Source organism: Falco peregrinus, chromosome 3, assembly GCF_023634155.1.
Source record: "Falco peregrinus isolate bFalPer1 chromosome 3, bFalPer1.pri, whole genome shotgun sequence".
In the NCBI taxonomy this organism is placed as follows: Eukaryota; Metazoa; Chordata; class Aves; order Falconiformes; family Falconidae; genus Falco; species Falco peregrinus.
In genome coordinates, this window is record NC_073723.1 from 110,070,085 (window position 1) to 110,097,610 (window position 27,526).

The window sequence follows — 27,526 nt, forward strand, 5'->3', positions numbered from 1 at the left end:
ATGAAAAGGTGTAATTAACCCTATGTGCATTTCTGGGAGGGAGATGGGTATGGTGTCATTTGTCCCTTTAGGGTTTTTTTTTTTTTGCTATCTGCCCATGAAGGGGGAAGAACAGGAAACTTCCCCAAAGACTAGCTTCTTGACAAAAGACGTGCAAGAGCCCAATAACCCCCAAAAGCCAACTTTTCGTATTTGGGAACACACACAACAAGGAGCATTCATTCCACTGAGAACCACCGTATCCTCTCCTCAGCGCTGGGTATGACAGCAAGGACATTGCAGCAAAGATTAGAGCAATCTCGACAGAACTGAAGCCAGCAGCAGAGATGAGGGAAGACATGAGCTGACAGGATTAAGCATTAAGGAGAGACCCAAACTAACTTGCAAGGAGGAGAGTAGGGCTCGCAAGGGGATAAAATCTGTATTTACAAGTCCTCCACACTCAAGAGATAGGCAAGGTAAATAACTACCCTCAGGCAGGCTTGTGAAGATACTTTATGTTTAATACATCTGAAAAGAATGCATATACAAAGAACTTAGACATGAAAAAGCATTGGTTCAACACTAATGAGTCTACAAGAAATCGGAATTTTGGAAGATGGAGAAGATTCCTTAAGTCTTAAAAAACTTCGAATTTGCAAGCCGAAATATATTTTTGGTAAAATCCCTCCAACGTTGCAGTCAGTCTACATAAAGACCCCGCACACAATCTTCAGCGGGCTGGAGCCAATCTTACAGGTTCAAGGTTACTTAGAAGCACAATGCAGAAAAAGGGGATTCCCTCAACTGGTCCCTATATGGTGCCACGCTAAACACTAGAAACCCTTCCCTGCAGCCCCCTCCTACTGACACAGGTCTAGCTTTCCACCCCTCCCTGAAGGATGACAAACCATCCAGCAAGAGATGCACCACCAGGGCCAGCTCCAGAACTCGTCTTTTAACATACACCACCTGCCTTCAGAGTGTCCAAAGAGCAGTGCATACACTGGTCACAGTAAAGTTTCTCTAATAATTAAGGACTGGCAAGAGATGGATTTGTTAAAAGCCAACTGCATCAGTTGGGCGTGCTTGAAAAGATGCCGTTACTTCTTCACCACGTGACAAAAGCTTAGAATGTGAAAGATTAAGAAAGAGACTGGCAAGCTAGTTTCAAGTCTGATGGTGCATCCAGAGAAAAAGATTCTCCTATTCCTAAGGCTTCATAACTTAGAGGATGGGGTAGAAATTCATGACCTGCACAGTGGAAAGCCAGGGGAAGAGATACAAGGCAACTTCAGAGGAGATGCAGATACATTTTCTACACTCCTCCTTAGAGGAGCACCAGCTTGGGACATTTTACTTTCCTGTATTTCTCTTAGTACTAAAGTCTTCTCACACCCAGGCTGCTGGCTGGCTGCAGATAAGCCCCAGAAGTTCTTGAAACCAGAACCAAGTCTTGCCAGACTTGCATAGGGGACAAGGCTTCAGTAAAACAGCCTAGAATTAGTCTGTTACGGAAAAAGTCATCACAAGCATGCCTGGATTTTAAACAAAAATTAGAAACAGTAAACAAAATAAAAAACTAGTACTGATCAGTGTTTTCTGATAATACATAATTACTCAAAATTAACTAGTTTAACTGAATTGAGGGGGCACTGGGGAATAAACACTAACATTCTCATCTCACACAAGGATCGTGTGGGGGAGATGGGAGTGCAGGGCATTTGTCATTATTGCGAAAACAAATTTTAAAATTTGTATCTTTAGTTTGATTTAAACATTGCTTTTAGTATGACATCAAACACCAGCTTTGCAGAAGGGGCCATGGAGGGATGTTCATAGCAGCACACACCTGCGAGTCTTCTTCGGCTCCGGAGGCTCCAGGGCAGCCAATATCGCTTCGTCAAATACATTCTTTAGGCCTTTCTGAAAAGGGGCAAAGAGAGAAAGGGGCAGTCTCATTTTTAAGTTTTCACACAAACAAAACCACAGAAAGCCAAGTGGCAGACAAACCCCTCCAATGCCGAATCGAGGTTTGCCATCTACAACTCCCAGAGTCTCCTCTGCGTTGCTGTGGTTCGCAGTTCCTTAGCACAGCAGCTGATTTTCTGAACAGGAACGCGAATCCTTCGAGACCAGACCAGTATACTTCACGAGAAGCAAAAACACACGTACCAAAGTCATTTCCCTAAGGCAATTTTTTTTTTCATTAGTTGGCTACTAACATGTTTCACATGCTAATGACAAAGCAGAAAGTGCCGCATACAAATGGAAGAGCTCAGTTTGGAGCACGTCAGGTACAGCAGCGCAGGCACCCAGGTGTCAGGGGAGAGAAGAGACAAGGCAAGCATGCAACGAGATAAATCGGTCCGGTACACACGCTGGTCACACCTCCGGCCCCAAACACCCGATGGTTAGAAGCAGCCAGGTAGAGCCCAGAAGCTGTGCATGGCATCAGAGAAGTCAAGATGGGAGGAGGACGAAGCAGGTACTGTACGCTGCGTTAAGTGTTAAACTGAAGCCAGGAAATGCAAATCGGAATAAAGCTTCATCAGTCATTTATACAAACAACTGCAATTTTTAATTTCAAAATTTAAAGACAAGCTACAATTGATGTTTTCTCCTTCAAACAATAAAAATCAGAAGCATGATATTAAGAAGCAGCTTTACATCTTACAGTAACAGGCTTAAGGATCTATTATTGAAACGAAGAGGTCTACCATGTTAGGGAAAGCAAGAATTTTAACAGTTCATAAAGCAGTAGCAAGTACATTGATATTTCCTTCCCCCCAAGGACTGACAAATACTCCACTATAGCACAGACAGCCAAAGCAATAGCAACAGAAAAACATCTCACTGCACAAAAGGAGAACCAGAAAACCCTTCACATTACAGCGTAACTTGCAGATCACCGTTTCATGTACTTTTGTCATGCAAATACAGTTAACAAGAGTCACAAGTAGAAATTGAAAAACACACGTATCGTTTCTTCCAGCTGGATTCAGGAAGATCAAACAACATGTCTCATTCTTTTGATCTTTCTTTAAATAATGATGTTGTAACCAGATCCTTTCCCCCAAACAGCCTGAATTATAAAGCTACCCACATCTGGCAACCCAAGCAGCAGAGAGTTAAGCGAGTCCAGTTCATGTTCCACGGTCACGTTTTACTAAAGAGCTTAAATATATTGTTTTCAGTCCAAGAGTTAATACAGAGGTTGCTCTAAGATGGTAAGCAGACACAACAGCTTTCAATCAAGGTGGTTTTATTCTTTTTTTTTTTTTTAACCAGGTTTCTACAGTAGTGGGACAGAGGAAGCAGCAGCAAGAGGGGAAGGAGAAAGTTTAGAATATACAGCACTTCCTTTTGGGCTGAGTTTCCGGAGGCTCGAGGGCAGCTAGGATAGCCTCATCAAACACATTCTTCAGACCTCTCTACAAGACAGAGGGGAGGAGAAAAAACAGCAGCCAGGTTAGAGGATTAGAGAAAAACAAGCAGATACAAAGAGCATTCAGGATAGACCAGGCTGAATTCACAGAGGCAGTAAACAGATTTACTTTGCAAAAAACAAAGTAGATCCCAGGAGGAAATCTCATGTAGATGACCCAGAAGTCAATGTCAGAGACAGACAGGACACGTGACAGACCAAGTTGGACAAAATGAACACCCAGAAGGGCAGAGGCACAAACACAGCAGCAACTGGCAAGAACACAGGGGTGGGAGGGGCTACACAAGAGATGGTGCTTTCCACTTCACTGCTGAATGTACACTGTGGGAGTTTACAAGGGAATAAACACAGGGGAGAGCAGCTTGCCCCACCACGGGGATCCAAAAGGTCAGGTAAACCTTTTTTAGTCACCCACTGCGGATAAGCAAGCACCTCAGATGCACCGACTTACTGCTGCCAACTTCCCCAGCGGCAGCTAGTCCAGAGCAAGGACTCCAGACAACTCCTCTACTTTGTGAATTCAGCCCCTGAATAACTGAAGATCTCCAGATGGCTGGGAGAACAGGATCTGGGATCGAAGCAGTACCTCTCTGGTAAGCCATCATCACCTTCAGACATTGGCTATCGGTCTTTTAAGAAGCGATGCAATACCTTACCAGCGCTGCTATTTCGACATTGCGAGCCAGCATGGAAACGATGCATTTCAGTTATTCAGTTTAGTTACCAAAGCAAGTATAACCACTCAAGTCACGGGAAAAACAGCAACGGTGTTAGGATTGGAATAACGGAGCTCCAACACCAGACAAGCAGTCACAGAGCTGCAAGGAGTCTGCAGGGATCACACCGGAGCACGAAGCATGCGTTGGGTTTGCTGTAAGCACAACAGGAACACTGCAGTGTGTTACCACTCCCACAGAACTCTGCCAAGTTACACAGAACACCAGGAGTGAAACCTGGCTCAGTTTATGCTAACTGGACTCGCCTAAATCTACTGTCATGAGTACAACCTTCATAAATTCAGAAGAAATGCTTTATCCCAGCTAAAAACAAACAGAAAAACTTGAATTACTTCCTGTAAATAATTGCAGTCTTTGCAAAATTAAGATTTTAATTTTCTTTTTTTTTTATATCATTTAAATGTAACTGGTTTCTCCCTCACAGGTTCGACTGGGTATAACCCTTTAAAAAGGTCTTTAATCTTATTTTACTGAAGCACATACACGGGCAATCTCTAAGGCAATTCCATCTGGAAGCATTTAAGTCCATCACGTTACAAGCAAGATTATACTTGAAAGAACAGAAGTTAAGAAAATTACCATGTACAATCATCCTGTACATCTTCCCCAGCAACTTTTTTTTTTTTAACCCAGCTGACAAAAGAGCTAGAGACCTCAGATAAATAATGCCTATGTGAAGTACTAATTAAAATTCTTCTTTCTTTGCAAGAATGAAGTCGCAGTATAAACTCAATTATGTACTGTTAGATAGATTAAGAACCCAGGCAGGCCAAGAGTCAAGAAAATCTGCTTCCTTAATTCTCCTACTCAGGGACTTCTCTTTCGGTTTCCTGTTGCACAGGAGAAAATTTGTTCAAGAGAACAGAATCTGGGGTTTGTTTTGAAGGACCTAACAAAAACGTGGGATAAGGGAAGAGGAGAAAAACAAACAGCACAGGGACAAAATTGTTGTGAAAAATGGGCCTGGGGTTAAGAGCCTGGATGATACAAGAGTAGCCACAGGAAGGGAACTGTGTTGGATGCCACTGGCACACAGACCTCAATACTCTGGCTCAAGTAATGGCTCTGTGCTGCACTGGGGAACAGGCAGAGCTCAGGCTCCCTTCACCCCCTCCATTCATGGACAGTTTAAGACCCTTTATAAAAATCTGTCAACCCAGCATCGGGGGGGGGGAGGGGGGGGGGAAGGAACCAATTTCAAAGTTCTCCCTTGTGTTAGGTACCAGCATTGAGCTTCAGAAAGTCTGCTCAGACCATTTAACTCTTAAGTGTAACAGAAGCAACTATCATTTTAGTTGTAATCTATTTGTCAGTCACCCTCTCCTAATAGCAGTGTTACCTACTTTTTACAGTGGTATTGGGTACTATTTTTTAGAGAAAAGTTGAAGACAGACATTGAAAGTGCCTTCATCACAAAAAGGGATTCCACAACCTGAGGAAAGGAGAGAGAACTGACCCCTCAGTACTGCAGTCATCCAAACTCAGGGAGAAGATACTCTGTCTTTACAGAAAAGACTCAGAAACTCAGCCTCGTAAGGACTCACCTCGTACTTGCAGAACATCGATTCTTCCACACAAACAAGCAAATTCCTCCCAGGAGAAAAAAAAACAAAATGCTCTGGCTCCAGGATTTTATGATCACTTGCTACTGTGGTGTCAAAGTCGTTTGTAAATTAGTTGAGAAGGAAAAAAACAGCCTAGACTGCCGAGGTGAACTGTGCAGACAGGAGCCAAGGTAAAGAGAGATTGAGCTAGGCAGGTAGTCTAGCTTTAGTTGAAACCAGCTACTACAACACTGCCTGGCAGGTAAGAAAACAACCCTCCTGGCTAGGGAAGCCAGCCGACTTGTGTTTAGCTAGCTGCCAGCTAGATCAGTGCCGGGAACTTCAAACAACCCTTTGTAGATAATCAACACTTCTGTTTGGCAGCTGTTACTGACAGCTGAGGAAAAAGGTGTTTTGTGAGGGGAGTCAACAACAAATGAAGATGAACAGAGCAGATGCGAACTGACTAGTCTTCCAGGTGAGAAGGCTTCTGAAACCTCCTCCCAGGTTACTCTTGATTCCTAAAACCATCAATGGGTTTGCAAGCACTAGTGCGCTGGAAGAATTCAGGCTGAGCTTCCAAGTGCGTAACGATGTTCTCTGCAACAGATACAGTTTAGTCTATCTGGAAGTGGGGAAAAGAGGAAAAAAAAAGGATGAACACTGAAACTTTTAATCATGTCAGCTCTTACTCGGGTAATTCTAGGTGCTCCCGTGCAATTTGAGCAGACTAAACAAGGCAAGTTTAAAGATAGAGGAAAGGGTCTCAGTGAGCAATACAGGACAAAAGTCCTGGTATGTATTTATCTAATTATCAGGTTCTACAGCCTAGTTAGCAGCAGCACTCAGGATGAGCCAGACACCATCTATAAAATGGTATTTTGGGACTGAACGGATCTAAGAATTACAGCACAAGCACGATTAACCCTCAGTTTGCACGTGGGCAGTAAGGAAGCACAGCCAAGGCCACCTTTTGATCAGGGATTCCCAGGATGAAATGCAGCGTGCCTTGGCACAATACCTCCAGCACCACTGTCCTGCACCTTTCCATCAAAAGCCTCTTCCTTCTCAGCAAACACTCAAAGCTTTGTTACAAAAAAAAAGTCTCAGGATCCCAGATGGAAGAGTCAACATGCAATCTGGGCAAAAGGTGCAAGACAAGGAGAACTTCAGGCTCCATGATGTTTGGCAATAAAGATTTGTACTCAAGAAACTCTAGAGATGAACACACAACAAAACTGAGAAGAAGAGTGAGGGACGATACTGTGCACCCCTAGTTCCCTGCACATCAGGTAGAGACAAATTCTTTATACAGTAACATTAAGGAAATCGTTAAAGAGTTGTAGCCAATTCTGCAAGAGTAGGCACACAAGATTCCCAGGGCATCCAAAGTCAAGGCAACATGCCAGCTAGCCAGCCAACAGCTCCCATCCACTCCACCCTAGTATTCCTAACTTAAAGGATAACCAGGTTTCCTGGCCTCAAATCAGCTATTTTAGCCTGCTTTAGACTCACATTCACGAGTTAGTCCACACAACGTCACAACGTTTACATCTTAAGAACTACTTCATTGTTATTTTCTTTCAACACTTGCCTCTTAAGGTGGACACAGGAAACTTAGCTCATCACCAGCTGCACAGGATGAGAAAGAAGCTCTCAACTATGAAGGCTTCTAGTCCTACGAAGTACCAAAACTGACTTCTCCAATAGGGTTTTTATTTTTCTTTGCCTGCTCTCTTCTACAGTGACCTGCATTGTGTCTTAACCCACCTACTGTCCATAAGACACCCTCTAAGTTTTCAATAATTATCTTCCTCCAACACAAAAGCAAACATGGCAAGCACATCCTCCTCCATCACCCCTCTACACTATGCCTAATCTTCACAGGCTGGTTTTCTTCGTACCACTGCCAGCTCCTTGTTCCTTAGATCAACAGGACAGAAGAGAAAGCTACACCATCAACAGCACAAACAGAGCTTATATACCCTCTCACATCCATATTGAGTTGGTTTTCCCCAATACTGAAAAAAAATTATGGCATACAAGCAAACAAAAATAGTCAAAGACCAATCCTCACCTGCGTAAGTGCAGAGCATTCCACATATTTGACAGCCTTCAGGTCCCGGGCCAGTTTTTCAGCCGTCTCTGGAGTTATGGGCTTCTGCTTATTCTTGGCAAGTTTCTCAATTGTTGAGGGATCATCTCTTAGATCAATCTGGGTCCCAACAAGCAGGAAAGGAGTCTTTGGACAGTGGTGAGTAATTTCAGGTACCCACTAAAGACAGAGAAGACACAATTATTTGTTACTAACCACCTAAGATAACGCCTGATGTATTTCCAGAACCACTGCAGCAGCCCCATTTTTAGGCAGAGTTCAACCAACCTTTTCTTTCACATTTTCAAATGAAGAAGGAGACACCACTGAAAAACAGACCAGAAATACATCTGTCTGTGGATAGCTGAGGGGTCGTAATCTATCATAGTCTTCCTGACCTAGAGAGGAGAAAATGAACACAGTATTAGACCCAGACAAGAAGTACTGCCCTTTACAGGTGGTAGGGTGCATATTCTGGCACAACAGTATTACTGTGATTAATCCTAACTCTTAAGCAAATACACATGCCCTGAACCCAAACATTCTAAGATCCTAGTTTTCAAATCCAGAATTTATTCAGTTGCTATGTCACAGTAAGCTGCCTAAAGTCACAGGAGAGTTGGGAAGTCTGATAGGAATATGATCTAATAAATTTTTAGATCAAACACGCTTTAGACTGCATAACGCTTTTCTCTATTATAATGAAGTTTCAGAACATGGATCTAGTTATAGATGAGGTCTTCCGCACCTAGTCCATTCATTAGAATTATTATGCCATCAAATTTCATTATCCTGCAAAAACCCTGCAGTTTGGAGGGGAAAAAAAAGCAATTTTGTTTACTAGAATGTTCTGACATGCTTGCAAATGCTTAGTGAAGTGTCCTCCAAGCAGTAAGAGGAGAATGCTGCTGTTACAGGTGAGACTGTGTTCAGCTCGTCCAGCGGCACTCCCCCAAAAATGCACCAAATTCCTGGCGCGGGCTGTGCCTCAGGGGAAGCCAGGCTCTCCCCTCTGGGTCCGACAGACAGCTGGCAGTCCTCGCAGGGCACCATCAGCACTGACCCACCAGCCTGACTCTGCTTGAGCTCATCCTTAAACTTCCTCCTGCTCAATTCAGCAGTATGCTGTTTTTAGAAACTACACCTGGCACTAGAGAAACTACTGCACCAGCTGGCAACCAAATCAGGACCGCTTGCTCAAAATGCCTCGGATTTCAGCTGACACTCTCTTGCCTACAATGCAGGACAAAAACCTCTGAGATTCTGAAGGAGCCAACCGAACCCTGGGGACATCTCAATGGAGAAAGAGCTACAGTTTGAAGATGGAGGTCTAACAGCTTGTTACAGCTATCATGCTTAGCTGGACACAGAGGAGCTAAGCACTGATGAAAAAAATTCATTGCAGTTAACAGACTACTCGAGAAAGCTTTGTCTTCACAGCCCAAGTTCAAAACAAGGACTTTGATTTTCTTTCTAAATTGGACAGTTAGTAATACAGGGTTTATCCATTGTTAAGATCTGTAATTTGTGCTGGCCACTATTTAGCAAAAAGCAGGTGACCCTTAAAGCACAAAGGCCACTCCAGAAGCCCAGCTCCAAAAGGAAAGCCTTTACATTCACAAGTACGTAGCATCACCCACATGTGCTAAAGCCACTTTCTTAAGTTTTCAGAATTACTAGATGGTTACTGCACTCATGTTGCTAGACAGTACACAGATCTGCCCGTCTATGCATGCAGCAGCTTCCAGAGCCCTGAACCTAGAGGACCTCCACAGAAAACCAGGCAGAAAAGGACCCAACGCAGCTTTTACCCACACAGGTAGAAGAATGCTTATAACAGAGACCCATCTAAGTACTGATCCCTACAGCAGCCTATACAATGTCCAGGAAGGAGCCTCTCTTCTCTACTTACCTCCTTTATCCATGAACTAGGGAGTTTGCAACACCTAAGCACACGAATCACATTTGGGAGAAGAATGTGAAGAGCTAATTGAAGCTCCAGTGTTTAATTGGAAGCCTAAGACCATTTCATTCATCAAATAAAGACACTAATGATGCATCTGTACGAATACAGCTGGCAACAGTCAGGTTAAGTTCTATCAAGACAATTTTAGGTAACAGCTTATCAACTAAGCTCTCTGGAAGGACTCTCCTGAAGAAGACTTCACAATACCAGATGCTGCCATACCACTTTGATATTATTACAGGTTGAGGACTGGTAACTAGCAGTTGAACCAGTTTCTACCCTTTCTTGCTAAATCTTCACACGTGCAAAGCAATGTGTGTAGCTGTTTAATCACTGTGCAGCTCTCCAGCCAGAAACTGAGATACAGTCTAACAACCATAAACAAAGAAGCCTGCAGATTTATTTTTCATTTTAAAAAGGCACACAATGCGAGGGCTTACAGAACTCCAGACATCCCGATTTCATCCGTGTTAAGAACACGGACACACATGCACATCCAGGATTTTGTAATATTAGTCATTCTGTCTTGACATTTGGTCAAAAAAATAGGCTATTTACTAAATAAAAACTACACAGAATCCACGTATTTTATTCAACACAACTTCTTCCTGTAAGTTTTGTTTAAAAACATAAAACCCCTTTATCTTTCAGGTATCCTGTAGATGAGAGGTGCAAGTTTGTAAGTTGTCATCTGGTGTCACAAAATAGCTCTAAAAGAAGTAGAGGGTTTTCTTGTCTTGGTTTGGTTTTCTGTTGTTTGGCCGGGTTGGGTTTGGTTTTTTTTTTTTTTTGTTTTGTGGTTTGTTTTTTTTTTTAATAAGTAAACTGAATTTAGCAAAACCCCCCCAAAGGTCAGGAACAAAAAAAATGATGAAAAGGGAAAATCTTTCTGGAAAACAAAACAAACCGTATGTCTTCATGTTCAACACCACCTCAGCTAAATCTTGGGCAGTTGCAATGATGCAAGCACTTGATTTCTCACCTGCAGTATCAAAGAGGCCTAGGGTGTAAGGCTCTCCTCCAATCATCACTGTTACAGCATAGTTATCGAAAACCTGGTAAGAAAAGAGAAATATTTAAGAGGATGTGAATAAGCTATTTTTTAAACCATCACCCTACTCACCTTGCCAGACAACCCCCACCTTGTATAATAGCCACCTGCACAGGATAACAGAAGCCATCAGGCTTACAACACTATCATCATTAAGGCTGTTAACAGGCCAATTCAACTGTGAATAGGGGTGCAAGAGACATTTCCATGAGGTATCTAAAGCAAAGGCACCCTAGGCACATTGCTGCATTCAACAGGGTAAAAGCAAAACACCTGCAACAGCTCTTGCCTGTAACTGCAAAGAGGTCTGCCACATCGCCACAGAAATTTCAAGCAGCATGCCTGGGTCTGTATACAGTGAACACATCCCCACAAAGACAGAACTGATAAATTCCAGCCCTGCCCTTCAGGGCACAGAGGTACGAGGCTTCTTCTAACAGGACCCAAGTCCTCTGATGTTCATCTTTCTGAGCATCGATGGAATTCAATACAGGGTCCATCTTTTCAACAGGAATTTATCCTCCATCTCTGGAGGAAACCATATAGTTGGCCACAATCAGTCTGTGTCAAATTCACTCTCAATCTAAACTGAGACTTGCACTCCAGAAGACCAAGACAGATTGTCTCGCTGTACAGCATGTGGCACAACAATCCTGTCCTCAAGGGCAGACCGACTACCAAAAATGTTTCACCCAGTAACTTGTTTACAACACAACTGAGCACAAGGGCCTACACAAAGCTTTCTCCTTCAACACCCACATACTCAGCATTAAGGAGTATACCGTCTGAGGTCAGTATCCTTCATTTCAAAAACAATTCTATCTTCAGAACCACGATAAGACAGCATTTCAGAAAGTAACCTCAGCAAAAAATCCTTCCCACTGGAAAAAAACACCAAACCCTGTCCCTGCATACAGTGCTGCAAGGTTACCCAGAGAGTGTCGAGGTCTCTGAATAAGGATAAGGAAGCCCTGCTTCAACACAGACCTAAAGTCTGAGCAGCCCCACACCTGCAGGAAACTGCAACATCGAAAAGGCTAGCAGTCACCTCAAAAGCTTTTCATGGAGGCTAGGAGGGAGGAGCATGGAAAAATGAGGAGTCACATGCATGTATTTAGAGGGCTTTAGTAAGAGCTTAGGTCCTTGAAAAAAATCCCACTAAAAACGGAGGTAGGACCAGCAAGACAGCACTTCAAAGCTGAACTTCCAAGAGGTCAGATGTCTCCTTTCCATTCCACCTGACACCACACCGAGTTTTTTCAACTTCTCGCAGCTCCCAGTGACCAAGCAAGCAGCTATGGCCAGAGCATGCTGCATACCCCCAAGACCACCAGCTAGAAGCAGAAGTCCACCTCGTACAATTTTCGATTAGCATTCAAGATTTTTAAAGCACTGCAAGAGATTTCACCACTTACCTCCGTCATCTGCAGCCCGATCCTTTACACATTGCACTGATTTTGCCTTACTGAACACCTCAAAGCATCCAGCTACAAATAAGACCTTCAGGCTGGAGGAGTGCGGAAGGCATTTCACATCACAACTACTACTTCAAGACTCCAAAGGACAGGTTCAGGATGAGAACTCATCTATTGCCAGGTACAGAACAAGAAACTAGTATGCTCTGCGCTGAAGGTCAGAACACATTCACTCTTTCAGGTATCAGATGGTTGGCAGCTTCATCCCCCAAAGATATCCCCTCATTTTCACCCAGTGGACAGGGAGTCGATAATACTACTTGTAGCTGCCCTTTAGGGGGATCAGCATGCACTCCCCCTCATTTTTATTTTATTTATTTTTGTTTAAGCTCTCAATTTCCAAAATGGGAATAATTTTTTTTTTTTAAAAGGTACAGCCACTATTGAAAAGGTCTGGGATTCAGCCCTAAGGAGGCCAGGATTGCAAGGCTAGCCTTCAGAACAATCCGGCAACTAATCTCACAGCATAATCCACAGACGATTCCACCCTCAGTGACACCAAACAGGCTAAAAACCAGAGCAAAAATTAGCCCAATAAGGAGTTTTAATTCCTGCCAGTGCCAGACATCCCACCACAGCAAGTGGATGAGTTTGTTACAGGACTCACACCTGATCTGCCACTACCCAAACGTTACCAGTGCCTTTCCACAGCCATACCCCTCGCTGCCATTTTTGTGAATGGCAATGACATCAAAACCATGCAGGTGACAAACCATGTGCAGAACCAGTATGAAACCCATCTCCCACTGGGAAATAGCCTCAAAAAAGTGAAAAGGTTGCAAAACACAGAGCCAAGTGAAAGACTCATCTGTCAGTCTGAACTGGCGCACTCTCCAGCAACATTTTGGCCACAGAGCTGCACAAGCACAGCCACGCAGGGCGACAGCACGGGCAGGTTACACCAGCCACTCCAGTGCTCGCACACACGGAGTAGCTCGGTTTGAGGCCAGCCCGTTAGTGATTTGCCTCAGCACCCCAACATTTACTAACTTTTGTGCCCTGTACTGCTGGACACCCTGAAGAAAGAAAAATGTAACCTTCCTCTCAAGGGAGGCCTTGCAGCAGCTGCTGCAGCTGGATTCCCAGTGTCTGTGGGCACACTGGCCTTGAGCTACCACCAGTGTTTACCAGGATCTCAACAACAGAACTTTCTCTCTGGGTTCTCTTCCTGCTTCAATGTTCTCGTTAAGCAGTTTTGAGTCCTACCTACTTTTCTCCAGGGTCCTTATTCAGCCACAAACATTCTGAGGACATTAAGGCTTGTTGGCTCTTGGACAGCTTGCTTTCATTTTGGGAACAATGCTACCTGTTACATTTCTTCGCCTATTTATTACAAGTATTAGCTGGAATATCAGAGGTTACTTACCAGTTTCCAGAGTCTGAAATACACCTCTAGGCCATACACAGAATTGGGAATAGGCTGTGATATCCCCAGAACAGTGAGTTCCTCAAGCCGTGAAGTACAGAGGTAAATACTATTCCAGAAACACGGGACAGTTTTAAAAGGCGCTATAAATAAGCCTTAACACACCTTGGTCACACTTTACTGGCAAGTAACTTGCTTTGTTTTTCCACACTGCTCATTAGCAGAGATTTACAGACAGTACTACAATCTGCAGGACAGCAGACAAACTCGCAAGCTTTCAAAAATACACATTTTAAGATTATAACATTTTTCAACATAATTAAGGGTCATTTCGCTAGGGGCAAGTATAGAAACACTCGCTGCCTGAACTCACCGACCACTTTCATTTTGTCTTGACCATAAAGAATAGCTTAAATAGGGCAAGCAGTCTCCCACAGGTTCAGCACAGGATGTGGTTGTCCTAGAAGCATCACAGCTGGCTACTTGATACGCCTCAACTTGAGAATGGCAAAAGGCAGTTTCAAACGTAACTTTCTCTCTACCCATCCCTAAGAGAGGACCTCCGTGAGGGAAGCTGAACGTGGGTCTCCAAGCCTGCAGCACAACCCTCAGATTCCTAGCAGCGACCACTGCATCCAACCTGAATACCCTCGGGTTTAGGAGCCCTTTCATCTTTAGTTCCTGCACTACAACTAAACACAAACATTTTCATTCTGTGGAAGCCTGTCCTATTCTTAAAACTTTCCATTTGGCAGGTTGCAAAAACAACTTTGGATAGCGTACAAAGCCAATACCTCAAAAAGAGGCAGTGACATTCACTGCAACTTATCTTCCACAAAGAGAAAACATTTTTATGAATTTTTATGAAGTAACTTCCAAAAGAGCTGTAAGGCAGAGCTACCTGGCATCTCAGAGGAGCTATCTGTTCTTTTAAGTTGCTTTATAATAGCAGAAAATATTATTGACTCTTTCACCAGCAGGTGTTCAACCTCTTTGCAAGGCATTTCCAGATCCGAATTTGTTTGAAGTAACTCTGTAAACTCTTCAATTTTCCTATCAGTAAAGATAGATTTTTTGGGTCCATAACAGAAAACTAGTAAAAAGAGCATCCAGATGTCAAAGTCTCTTGCAGCAACCACACTAAAAAACTGAACCGCCTCAGTGTCAGTGTGCTGATCTTGTATATGCAACATTAAGAAGAAAAGGACTGTTCTATTCGAAAGATAATGCACATGCCTCACAGGCAGTCAGCAAACTGCTCCCAATCTGATCTTTAGGTAAGCCAAGGGATTCAGTATCTCAAAAAACTGAGCCTGTAAAACTCAGAAATGTTATTCATAGTGAGGGACTACACACAAAGTTGGCAAATGTTTGGAAGTTCAAATGAATGAGACTGCGTGGTCTAAATCCAAACGTATTTCTCATGCTTAGCTGGAGCGAATTAGCCATGCTCCACAGTTCACTGCAAGACCTCAGGATCTTTCAGAGTTGCAAAGCACAAATCTACATCTGAAAGCATTAACTGTAGTCACTGACTATTTTAACAACATAAAATACTACTTTCCCTAAAAATGAAGATGTAGCAAGAACCGAGAGAGCAAGCTGAAGAGCAGGTGTTCCTGCTGCTTGCTCTCCACTTAGCAGTCCTAACTGCAAATAATTTTGTTCACTGAATCCAGCCAGTGGCCATCAACAAACAGAAGCTCAGAGTCCACAGAGCAATTAAGCAGCAAGAACTGACCAGACACAGGAAAGGCATCCCAGCCCTACCCCATAATATGAAAGATAGGTAGCAGCAGTGTATCAGACCAATCGTTACTTTTCCATCACGTATTAGTCTCCAAGAGGAAAGCAGACTGTAGGGACAAGTATTAGGGCATGCACGCTATAAAGGTTAGTTATAAAGGAAACTCATGCTACCCGACCCCATCATGCCCAAAGAACTGGAGCCATTCTCACACTTACCGTTGGTACATATTCCGATGGGAATTTATTTGTTGTGTAAGAAATTAAGAGACAGGTTTTACCGACAGCACCATCACCCACGACTACGCACTTGATCGTCTGCATTGCTGAAGTCAACTAGAATATCAACTCCAATGAGAACCTAGGAAAAAAAACACACATATTTAGATGTTTCTCATACTCACTAGATAACAGTACATTTCACTGATGAGCTCTGATGGGAGCCCAAACCACTAACAGCACATTTGGGATCTAAAACCAGGACATTTCTAAGTGAGTTGGTAGATCCATCCCTCCATCTCACACACACACACAACAGGAAGCTGTGCATTTGCATAAATGCAAATACCTCCTCCGTACAGTTAGACCCCTCTCACTGCACACAATTGCCAAACACCACCCAAGACTATGGCACCGTCACTTTTCTGCACTGGGAAGAAGGACTAGGTAAATACAATCTCTCTAACACAGTGCCATTTTTGACTAGTTATCTAAAGGTGGGCAAAAAAGGTCTTTAGGCTTTTCCAGACTGTTTTTAATGCATGGAAGCATCCAGTCTTAGATGCACTGAAAGCCTAAGCTTGGGTCTTGATAGCTGCTAAGTAACACACATGCCTCCCAAGAGATCTTCCCTCTGGAGAGCCCTTCAGCCAAGAAACCTCAGCAGGAAACAGCAGTATAAGCTTTGAAACTAGTTTATGGGATAAAAATAAGCACGTACAGACAGAAGTAAACATGATTACTCCTCCCCTCACCTTTAAGGCCTAAATACAGTTCCACAATCTTTTGGTTGAAGTTGCTACCTAACACATACCCCTATCCCCACTCTGAAGCAGCTAACAGCACTGAGCAGCTCAGCAGGGCACGCAGCTCCCAAGGAACCGGATTGCTCTCCAGCCATTACAAAATCACGATGCACCCAGCTACTTCAACACCACCCCAACACACACTTTAGCACGTGAACTAAATCAGTATTTGCCACCAAGAGCCCCTCCAAACATGAGCTAGCTACCTCCAGTTCCAGGCACAGCTGCCTTTCATTAATGTATTACTTTAATTAGAAAAGCAGCAGGCCTCTGGCCATTCATTCACATACAGGTGTGAAATCCTGACCCCAACAGCCTAGTGGCAAAGCTCCCACTGACTTTCAATGTTTCCATATTATTGGAAGTACTTTTATTTACAGCAAGGAAGACTTGCAAACCAAGTTACCCCCTGCCAGGGTGTGGGGGGAGGAAAGAAGAGACATCCCCTGCCGCAAATTTACCCTCAGAAAGGTGGCAATCCTTTAGCCTAGCAAGGATGTTGCAATGGCTCTCAGTTCTGGGTAACTGCATTAAAAAAATTGAGTCAATCCCTACTGAACTATGTATTCCAGCACTTCCTGGGGATTTAACTTAAGAGTGATCTGGAAGAAGTCCAGTGCAATTCCAAGTTTTTGAGCACTCTGGTCACAGCTAGCAACATGATTTGATATTGCAATTCACATTTCCAAGGAAAGACAATTGCTAGTGACTCAAAACAAACCTCACGCCACTAGCTTTTTCTTCAGGTGCTGCAGGGATGCTCACAGATTTAGACAAAGCCAGCTACCTTCACAATAAACATCCTCAAAAGTTCCTAAAAACAGGACTTGAAGGGGAATACTAATCACACACACACCCTGTTCCCACAAGCCACAGAGATATCCACAAACAGTCAATTTTAGGAAATAGCAGCAGACTCTTTCTCAGAGCAGGACATCAGCCAGTACCTGGTACATCACACACTCACATTGCTATCTATACATCTTCTTTCAACACATACAGATGATTAAGGATTTGCACAGGCATCAGGCATTATCGCCACTCCTCTACTTGATACTGTATTTCAATATCAAAATAATAGAATTTGTTGATTTATGCATCAGACCTCAGTTTCACACAAGACAACCCAGCAATATGCACAGCAAAGCCGTATCAACAGGCCCTTTATTAATACTACAAAAAAGTCTGAAATCTGGCCCTGAAGCGCGCACACATTTATTCAGAATGACAAAGCAATTGTTTCCATTTCAAAAGACATTTTCTACAGCTCAAACGTTTGTATTTAATATTAGTCAATATTGCCTCAGCTGCGAGGGTGCTCACATAGTTCTGCCTCGCCACACTGGTGGCACTGATCACAGAGAAAAAGGTCACATTTTAGAATTTAAAAGTCACCAGAAAGCAGGCAATGGAACAGAGCAGCTCAGTCCTCAGTCCCAAATTAAGAAAGGCTTCATGCTCTAAACAAAGGTGGAAAAGGATGAGTCACTTGTTGAGTACGTTTTAAAAGGAACACACATCAAAACAGGTATCAGGCCTAGCTAACCAGCTCAAGCATGCTCCAACTAAAACCAGCCTGAATTACCAGCATGCTCCGCAAGCTTGCCAGCCTTATCCATGCAATACGGCACCGTCATTGGCCTTTTGGTTTGGGATTTGCCCAAACACAGCCAGCCATTCAGCTGTGTCACTGCACAGCACAGGTAGCAGCCTTTGCTAATTCCTTTCGGAGTTAATAAATCAAGTGCAGAACAACTCTTCGCACTGGGTTTCCCAGCCACTGCTCATATGCTTTTTCAATTTCAACTGGCACTCATTACAGCGCCCCCCAGCCCCAGGGAGCCCCTGCTCCAGCTGTCCTTGCTCACTCCAAGTGCTATCACAGAAGGATCAGCACATCCACCTCCAGGCTAACAGCACTGTGCAACCACCCCTTGGGAGAAACCCGGCCCCACTTTCCACCCTGCCCTCCCCCCAGCAGACGCCTCCTCCTTCATCGTGTATTCTTCCCCTCCCTTCCTGCTCTACCTCCTCTTCTACCCTCTTGCCTAATTATTTGTATTTCCTTGTTTACCCATAATTTGCAGGTTACACATCTGCTTCAGACAGCCTACCCAGAAAGCACACCAGAGGAGAGCACTTCCTATGCACATTGCAGTGCACCAATCCATGAGCAACTATAAATCTTAAAATTCTGTATATGCACTTTGTACAAGAAAAGCTCACAGATGCCTCTGAAAAAAAAAAAGGGGGGGGGGGCAGGGAAATGTGTTTAATTGTGTTTAATGTTACTCTTTGACAACTTATTATTCCAGACAGCATAAAGCAAGCAACAAAATGAAACCACAGTATCAGAAAGCACAGGAGATCACCCGAGGGTGCTACATCCCTCTGCTTCTCTCCTGTCCTCAGACACAGCCAAGCCCGCCGCCGCCGCCGCCCCCCCCCCCCCCCCCCCCCCCCCCGGGAGACAAGCTGCTGTGCTCTGCTAAGGGCTCAGGTCAAAGACTCCAGCAAAGCCAAAGCACAAGGTGCGCACACGTGCCTTGCACGCCGATTGCACTATCCCTGCAACAGTCAACTCTGACTTTTCCAGTGAACCATCGACTTTACCTACACAATTACTCTCACACAGCAGAGAACACCAGCAAGGCAAATTAGGAGTATTTCCTGCAGAAGACTGCTTATCCTCAAATTCATTCGCAAAGTAAAGAGCGAGTATGGTCCACATCACCGATTCAAACAGGTACCACCCTACACTGGGGCATTAGTGTGAGGCAAAGGCTCTGAACTGAAGCCACACACCACCTTTTCCTGCCAGATGCCCCAACCCTTTAAGCTTTCTGGCAGCAGGAACAAAACAAGAGTGCAAATAACCCGAGGCATCACTCTGGAGGCGTAAAGCAGAACCTGAACTGCACAGCAAGGGACCTGGAAAAGCCGGAGTGGGGGTGGTTTGTTGTTCTTTATTATTATTATTATTTTCTAAAAGAAGAAATTAACAATATTTACCATGAAAAACACTGAACTGGCCCACCAGAACTTCTCTAACTACCAAGCAACTAATCACTTCTCTTACAGTTGTTTAATTGCCCCCCTACCCCACCAGACACTCCAGGATCACATCCTTAAAGGACCAAAAATGCACTCAAGCACATATTTAGGTACAGGGATCTCCTCACCTGTTTGGATTTTTTTTTTTTTACGCATATATATCTTTAAATACTGAAATAAGATGGGCTAAGTTATAAACAGATTTGGAGTCTTAAGCATGGGCCTCCAGAATCTTACCAGTGGGAAAGCAGAGCTGTTGAATACGTTATTTTACTTGGATTAGTAGGCTTTCTAGATTAGCTAGATGAGCTACTTCATGTTTCCTACTTCTAAGGAGTCCACAAAACACAGCTGAAAACAAGCCCATTTTTTAGGGAGCTTAAACATAATATCCTGGGACTTACTCTTCCATAGGAATGGCTTTAAAGACGCATAGAGTTTAAAAGTAATTTAATCCAATAAGAGATATGACTAGAAAATAACTCATCCCCAGAGTACAATGCCAAGGGAGGTAGAAACAAAGAAGTTACAAGGGGTCTGGGTTTGTTCCACCTCCAAAGTAACCTAATAAAAGGAAGTCTACATAAACAACACCCAGCAGGACAAGAAAAGTAGTTTTAAATATCTGAGGGAATTGAAACAGACTGGAAAGTGCACAAGTCATCCCAGTTTGAGGGCAGTGAGTGGATTCTGAGCCATGTAATCATGAGCAATCTGGCCAAGCCCAGAGAGGAGAGCTGATAAAGAGTGGAAATGTAATGCAAGTCAGTGTGACTTCATTCTGTTCAACAAGTTCTAAAGATTATTTTTAAAAAAAAAAACCAAAATCCAGAACAACTGAATTAATTTCTCAAACTTCTCTGTATTGTAATCAAAAACTTCAGTGCTGCAGTAAAGTACACGTTACCAGACCATACTTCAGGTTGGATTTAACCTGTTCAGCATGTGATCACACCAGCAGGATTTCACAGAACTCAACAGCATCCCGGAGAGCCAGGATCTAGCACCCTGGAAACTGCAGATTACAAAGCCTTGTAAACTCTGTTAAATTCATCATAACCCTATCCCAGGCTGAATAGACCCCTTTTACAGAATTTTGGTTCAAAGCTTGGTTACGCTTTTATGAAAGGCAGCTGATCTGCATTTAGGATTAATCCCAAAAAGTGGTAAAGACATGCAAGCAGTGCAACGAACAGTTAACCGAAGTCTCCAGTGGGGTGCTGTGTAGACAGGCAACGCTTCCTAGTGCAAAGGAAAATTTGGAATTACACACTTTCTTCACACAGGCCTGTGCATGCACCAGAAGACACTGACAGGCCGCTAAAGGCTGAAGAAATCCACGGTACCTGTAGCAGGTTCCCATTTACCAAGCACAAGTTGCAAGAAATGCTGCCCCAAATGCACCCTGACACCGCAGGCCACTGCCCCTCTTGTGCAAGCCTAGTTTTCCCACCTTAACGGCAAGCACATGAAATGTGCTGTTATTGTGGGAGCTCTTTAGTTTTAAAAACTGTCTGTAATTCAGAGTAGCTGCAATATATTCTAGTTGCTGTATGAACTACCAACTAAAGAATTAAGTGAAATTTTGTGGGTCTTTGTACACAACCAGTGTACCCCTACTACACCAAGGGGTAAGAATCTGCACGATCTTGCCCTCACTCGTAACTAGACATGCAGTATGAAGTAGAAACCACCAGCTTTCAAGCTTGTTAAGATGCCTTTTATTTTTAAGCTACTGCAGTCTGTTTTCAGGTTAAAATGTGTACATTCCCCTAGCCAAAGGAAACCGAGCTGTCAAATCTGTCTACACATCCTGCACTAGCTTCCTGTGGAGCCTCAGCAGCACCATGACTTCCTCTTTCAGGCGGGACTGAAACTGCTGCCATTTCATCACAGGTACCGGCTAAACTCAGCCTGCTGCAAGCAACCGCCACTGATGACCAAGAACCATTTCAGGATGCCCTTTAGCACACACCATTAACTCACAAATGGAAGCCTAACCAGTCCGTCACGGCTTCCAGATCCTGTTTGAGAGCCTGCTTCACACATTGCAAGGAAAGAAACACAGGCATTTCTAAAAAACTAAGAATAAGACCTCCCTCCCACAAGCAATGCAATTTTATAGTGAACAGGTTCTATAACCAACGCCTGTGGGGTCAAAGCACTCCAGAGACCACAAGGAAAGCAGCAATATTCACAGGATTTTACTCGTGATCTCCATTAACCACTTCTACACAACTTTCGTATCTTATAAAAAACCACACATTCCTAAATAAAGTATTTGTTTGAATTTCATAATTTGTTCCTAGTCACACCAATTTCAAGGTACCCCTGCCCCACCATTTCAAGGTCCTTACCCTTTGCCACCTCCTCTATCCCTACTACAAACTAATATTTATGCTTTTCAAAGTGACAAGGCTCCCAAATCAAGAGCACCAAAGAGAGATAATCAGCTACTACAATCCAAGGCGTCAGGTTTTCCCCACCAGAGATAGTACCTTCTCCATATAATGCTGGTAGGTAACTGCACACGCCTATGACAAACCTGGCGCAGCAAACACTTCATCACAAAGATCACTGCATACAACACGCCAGTTCTCTGCAAAGATTGCAAACCACTAATGAAGAGACAGCACAAGTTCAGTCATAGAGTTAAAAAGACCTTGGACCTCTTGGTACACCGCTACTGTCGCAAACCTATGATGCAAAACACCAACACAAGTCACTCCCTGATTGAGAGCAGAAATCCAGAAAGACTAACAGGCACAGAAGGCAGAACTGGTTTCAAGAGCAGTATTACCACGGCCAGCATTGTCCTCTGCAGGTACACAGCAGTCATTTTACAGACGAGACCGAAATCTTCCAGCTTGCTAGGAATCATCTTCGTCAAGATCTCACCCCAGGACTTCAACACCTCTGCCACTTCTATGCTAGTAACGTGGTAAATGACATTTAAAAGAATGTGGTATGCTCTAAACCACCTGGTGCCCGAGATCACCTGCTTGTCTTGCCCATACCTCAGGCTGCCGCAGGCACATAAGCTCTATACACAAATGTGTTTGCTCCCAAGGGCATCAAGTTGAGCTTAAGACCAGAGTATTTAGTTTCTTAAGCAGAGCTTAAAAAAGGCTGTCAAACTACAAAGCACCACAGGAGCTGCACTCCCTTAGAATAAGGCAAATCATGAAGTCCAAGGCAAAACCTGCAAAAAGCAGAAGGGCCAGACTCAAGAAACAATCTTGTACCACATCAGTTCAGGATCTTGGAAAAGATACCCTTCTTTTTAAGCACTGGTTGGCTGGCTGGCTGGTTGTTTTTAAACTGCCACTAAGTAGTCAGACAATCCTTTAAATCTTATCTCAGAATTTGTACTCCACCAGGGAGAACTATCTCCAAAAACCAGTGCTGCTGTTTGGTTTATATGGCAGGTGTCTAATTAGGAGACGTACAGCCAAAAAAAGCTCTGTTGTGCTACAGGCTGGTGTTAAGACAAACAAAAATTTGGGTAAAGATCCAGACCTGCAGCCAGCAAGCCTCAATGTGCAGCTGGAGAGACTCATCACAGCAGAGCACGCTGGTGGGCTCTGCCTTGCGTGCCTGCTCACACCCACACTCAACCTGCTGTTGGGTGGGAAATGTTTAGGCAGGCCCAGAAAGCGAGCTGTATGAAGAGACACAGACGGGATCACCATCACCAAGGTAGCTGGACCAGCACCACAACAGAATTGATTTAGCTCTCAGGCTGATGTTCTTGAAACCCACAAATTTGCTACCTTTATGGGAATCCCTGTTAGAGATGAAGTATGTGCCTGGGATCTTGGCACATCCCTACGTCTGCCACTCGACAGGGCTTATCCCAACATCTCTGGTTTTGAAGCATCCATTTCTGGACAAGTTACTATGAATTACCAAGGAAGTAGTAAGAGATTTAAGAGGTTTCTTCTCAAAACACAACTGTCTGAGATCAGACAGTATTTTCTACACTTAATTCAATTTTCTTTTTCTGATTAGGCAAGAATTGACAGCTACTTTGTACATCTCCATACAGGCTCCTTATAACAAACCAGTAAAGCAGAGATGTACACAAGATAGGAAGCGAAGGTAGCTGGGTGGATGAATTTTAAAAGCCTGAACCCAAGCTACCAGCAGTACAGTAACATGTTTCAAGTTCTACAACTTCAGAAAAAGGTGAAAGCCATGTCATTTTGGTTTTAGTCCTCAATTCAAAACAAGAAAGCTGCCTGTGCAGCCCGATCAGATAGAGCGCGTGACTCGGTGGGCTCTTTGCTGCCACACCAGTTACCCGCCTGCTTTAGCACTGGCACTGCTGATCTATCCCACTTCACGGCTCAGAAAACCTGCCTTAACTTTATCAGGAACTTGACAGAAAGAAGCAAGTGTGTCAACTTTTCTGTTATCGCTCTGATTAAGGTTACACTGTCAAAACTAGCCATCAGCACTGGGAAAACCTGCTCCAGACTAAACACTGGGAAGTATGTGGGCTTCCATTAAGTCCTTTTCTGTCAAAGGCATTTTAATCTTACATTATTACTCTTCACTTGCATACTCTACAGGAAGCTGCTGTACTCAGCCATGTAACAAAATCCTGTTCAGTATTTTAATACCACATTAAAAAAAATAATTACTTCCAGAGTGTTAATATTTAAAAACACAAGCTATACCTATACTCCTGTTTGCACATACTACCAAATCACAGCGCTCACTAGCCCCAACATTTCTCTCCTCATACCCACAGCACGCTACATTTAGCGGTGGTAAAACAGAAGTTCCTCTATTTTGAGGCACATTTTTGCATAATGGGAAGCACCCTGCATGCACAGCGGTTGCAAGACATTACCCCCATTTCGGTTAAGCCCAGGGACCAGGACAGTTGCAGGTGCTCTGTGCACACGGCCTGACAGGTGCCTGGCGTACAAGGTGCTCAGGTGGAGGATAGCTCAGGCCAAGTAACATATACTACCTGAGGAGTGAAGAAAGCAAGCTTTGTTAAAAAACACTGCAAAAGCAACTTTCCCCAGAGATTGAGCTACCTTGGTGTTTCTGTTGAAAGTAAGGAAGTAGCTAAGAAGCTCACTGACTCCAGGACTGAAGAGGGAGAGGTCGCCCTGCACTCACCTAACCAAAGGAACTACAGCAGCCGAAACCACCCTCCACCACACAGCAGAAGGCAAGCCACCTGCAGCGCCATGACTCCAGCCAAGGCTGCAGGACCAAGAGCATGTTGGGCAACTGGTTTCTCAGTTTCTCAGCAGCAGGTAAACACAGAATACTCAAGAAGTAAAAGCCCCCACTTCAGGATGTACAAAATGAGGATCCATTCTCATAAGGAGCCAAGCCTTTAGCTCAGCAACACTTCACAAGCACTAAAAAAAAAAAAAAAAAATCACTAAACTTGAGCTAACTGGTCAAACACACCAAGGTGAACCGTAACCAGAACATGCCTGCCATCAAATTCAAGCCCAGCACAGCCCTCCCACAATCGCTTTTGCATTCAGCTGTTTACCAACCACAGCTGGCCCAACGCAAACAGCTACACCGTTTACGAAGTGGCAAATGCCTTCTTTCCTTACATCCAAAGCTGCAGGAGCATTTTTGTCATTTTTTTCCCCCAAAACAGAACATTCATCATTGGCCAAAAACATAGCACAGGATCTTTCAACTTGAGAAGAGCTGAGCAATTCAAAACAGCTTGTTGCAAACCAAGACAATTCTGGCAGCCTTGGCTATTGCTGCGAGGCTGGCACCACAAGTGACAGCAATCCTCTCCAGGCGTACCCGGCCGTCTGCCTCTGGGCCTTGATGAGTCCCACTCCACCACACAGTGTAAGGTTTGCTCCAGCACCGTATGAGCAGAGTAAAAACCTTCACCTTGCCATAGTTTGATCTACACGTAGAAAACACACACTGATCCCACACAATCTGACCACAGGCACAGGAGTCTTAGTACAGACCAGCTAGTACCTGCACACCGCCTCCAGACAGAGAGGCTCAAAGAAAGCCCCTGCGTTACTTTTTTAATAAAGGGTTTGGATTTTTAATGAGACCAGAGAACAGCGCACGGACCAACTCTCCTGCTAGGAATTACACCATAACATTTGAAAGTAATGCAGTGAATTAGCAGTGCAACAGCTTAAAATAGAACAACGGGTTTTAAAAGCTTTTGCAAAACTAACTCCTTGTTTTCTTTTTATAGAATGTCATTATTTTAGAAGAAAAGTCAATACATCTCAAGAACAGAACAACTCCTTTACTGAAAACAGGCCAAATACAGTATTTTGAAGTTTTTTTAAACCTCTTTAAAACTGAACCCGCTATCTGAAACTCAATGGGAAGATTACAAAGATTAATTACACAACAACAACATTGAAACTTGGCTTCTTGCACTCGCCACTTTAAATTTACTGCACACATAGGGCTGGTGTGCAAAACAAATCCAGTTCTTCCATCCAAGAACAGCCTAAAGGTTCCACACCAAAAGCCGGGATACCTTGTCCCAGCACCATTTCTGCCATCTCCTACCTGCACAGCATTGTAACGACACAGCAGGGACTGCACAAGGCAGCTGACCACACACAGGGGAGGGCTAACTTTGTGCCAGGCTTTAGCCCTGGGCGATACTCTGGTGAAAGGCTTTTACCTGCCATTTCTAGGGGAAAACAATCCTTTCCGATGGTGCAAGTCTGGTGTAAGCTATTTTAAACAGAGCATGAAGGAAGCCACTTAATTAAATGACAATAAGCTGCAGAAGTGTAGAGATACTTCATGTTTCTCTAAAAACTCAGCCTAAAAGCTTATCTAGTCACTAAGTTATTTGTCATATATTAAATACTAAAAATAGGGCTTTTTTCACCTGCTATTAGTGTAATGGGGTGAGAGGACCCAAGGCAGAAGTCTACAATACATTAAGTCGTTAAAGAGAGCTTCTTGCTACCTGGAGTACCAGAAACCAGTTTCACTTCCATTTAATTTGACAGCACCTTCATCTTCTACAAAAGGTGCTGTTCTTTCCTCAAGAGCAAAGATAACTACACCCCCTGCAATTCCTCCTTACAGGCTATTTACTCTAGAAGCTCAGATCATTGAAATTCTTATGATCGAGCCTAATGACAGCATGAAGGCTTGGCTGACCACAAAAGGCAGGGAGAGGAAAGAGCTAGCTAAAATACACAAGCCCACAGATGACTTTTAAAAGCTGTGAGCGCTCACATTAGCGTAAAGCAGAGTACACACACCTCAGCTGCAATGATGCATGTTCATTTATTGTACAAAACCCAGCTATACCAACACGCTATACTAACTTAGAAGCTTGTAGGGTAACAGATAGCTGTTGAAAAAAATTTTAATTAAAGATGTCCAGCTGTCTATATGCTTGTAAGACTTGGAAATTTACGGTAGCACCACAGCTGCATTTTAACCAGAAGGAACTTTTACATCAGGATTGGCGGTCAACTTCATGCTGCACTTCACATTGGCCCTTCACATGCTTTACAGGAAAAGTAAGAAAAGCACAGTTGCACACTCATCAGGGAAGTCCCTAGGAGTTTCAGATGGGCTCCATTTCTCTTCACTATTTTTCTTTTTGTAGAAGATCCCCAGTTTCCATTTCAGATATTCTAGGATTTTCAGAGCATTTCCATTAAACAGTGAAAACATCATTCCCAAAACTGGCCATCAGGTTCAGGCAAACAAACAGCCCCAAAGCACAGCATAATAATGAATTAAGAGCATCAGTTCCAGGTCATGAATAACCAAGTTCAAAGTATGCAAATCTAACGATTAAAATTTCTGCCTAGAACACATTACCAAACTGCAAACATGTTTTATCTTGCATTGCAGTAGTTTTTATTCCTTGCCAAGACTTAAAAACCCTTTTCCTCATTGTTACTGAAGCATACAAATCAACAGTTTAAACACAGAATCATTTCTACAGTTAGCGATACACTGATTCAAGTTTTATGTGCATCCGTAAGACCTGTTTCAAATATACTTTGCCTATATTGCCTTCCCCATAATCCCACA

The 27,526-nt window shown here is 43.6% G+C and overlaps 1 protein-coding gene across 9 annotated transcripts in view; it reads right to left on the reverse strand.

Annotated features, from left to right (window-relative positions):
- Window positions 1-482: 482 nt before the first annotated feature.
- Window positions 483-27,526, reverse strand: part of CDC42 (cell division cycle 42) — a 28,651-nt gene continuing 1,607 nt past the window's right edge. For 4 of the 9 annotated variants that reach the window (XM_005237979.2, XM_055798995.1, XM_055798999.1 and 1 more), the window contains exons 2-6: window positions 15,627-15,768; window positions 10,752-10,824; window positions 8,092-8,201; window positions 7,786-7,983; window positions 483-1,905 (exon numbers count right to left, since the gene is read on the reverse strand). In XM_005237979.2, coding sequence (XP_005238036.1) covers window positions 1,816-1,905; window positions 7,786-7,983; window positions 8,092-8,201; window positions 10,752-10,824; window positions 15,627-15,731 — 576 coding nt within the window. In that variant the 5' untranslated portion in view covers window positions 15,732-15,768 and the 3' untranslated portion in view covers window positions 483-1,815. Of the gene's footprint in view, window positions 1,906-2,537; window positions 3,414-7,785; window positions 7,984-8,091; window positions 8,202-10,751; window positions 10,825-15,626; window positions 15,769-15,864; window positions 15,891-21,984; window positions 22,006-24,344; window positions 24,367-27,526 lie in introns of those variants that run through there. The other 5 variants (XM_055798998.1, XM_055799000.1, XM_055799001.1 and 2 more) reach the window with 5 other exon arrangements.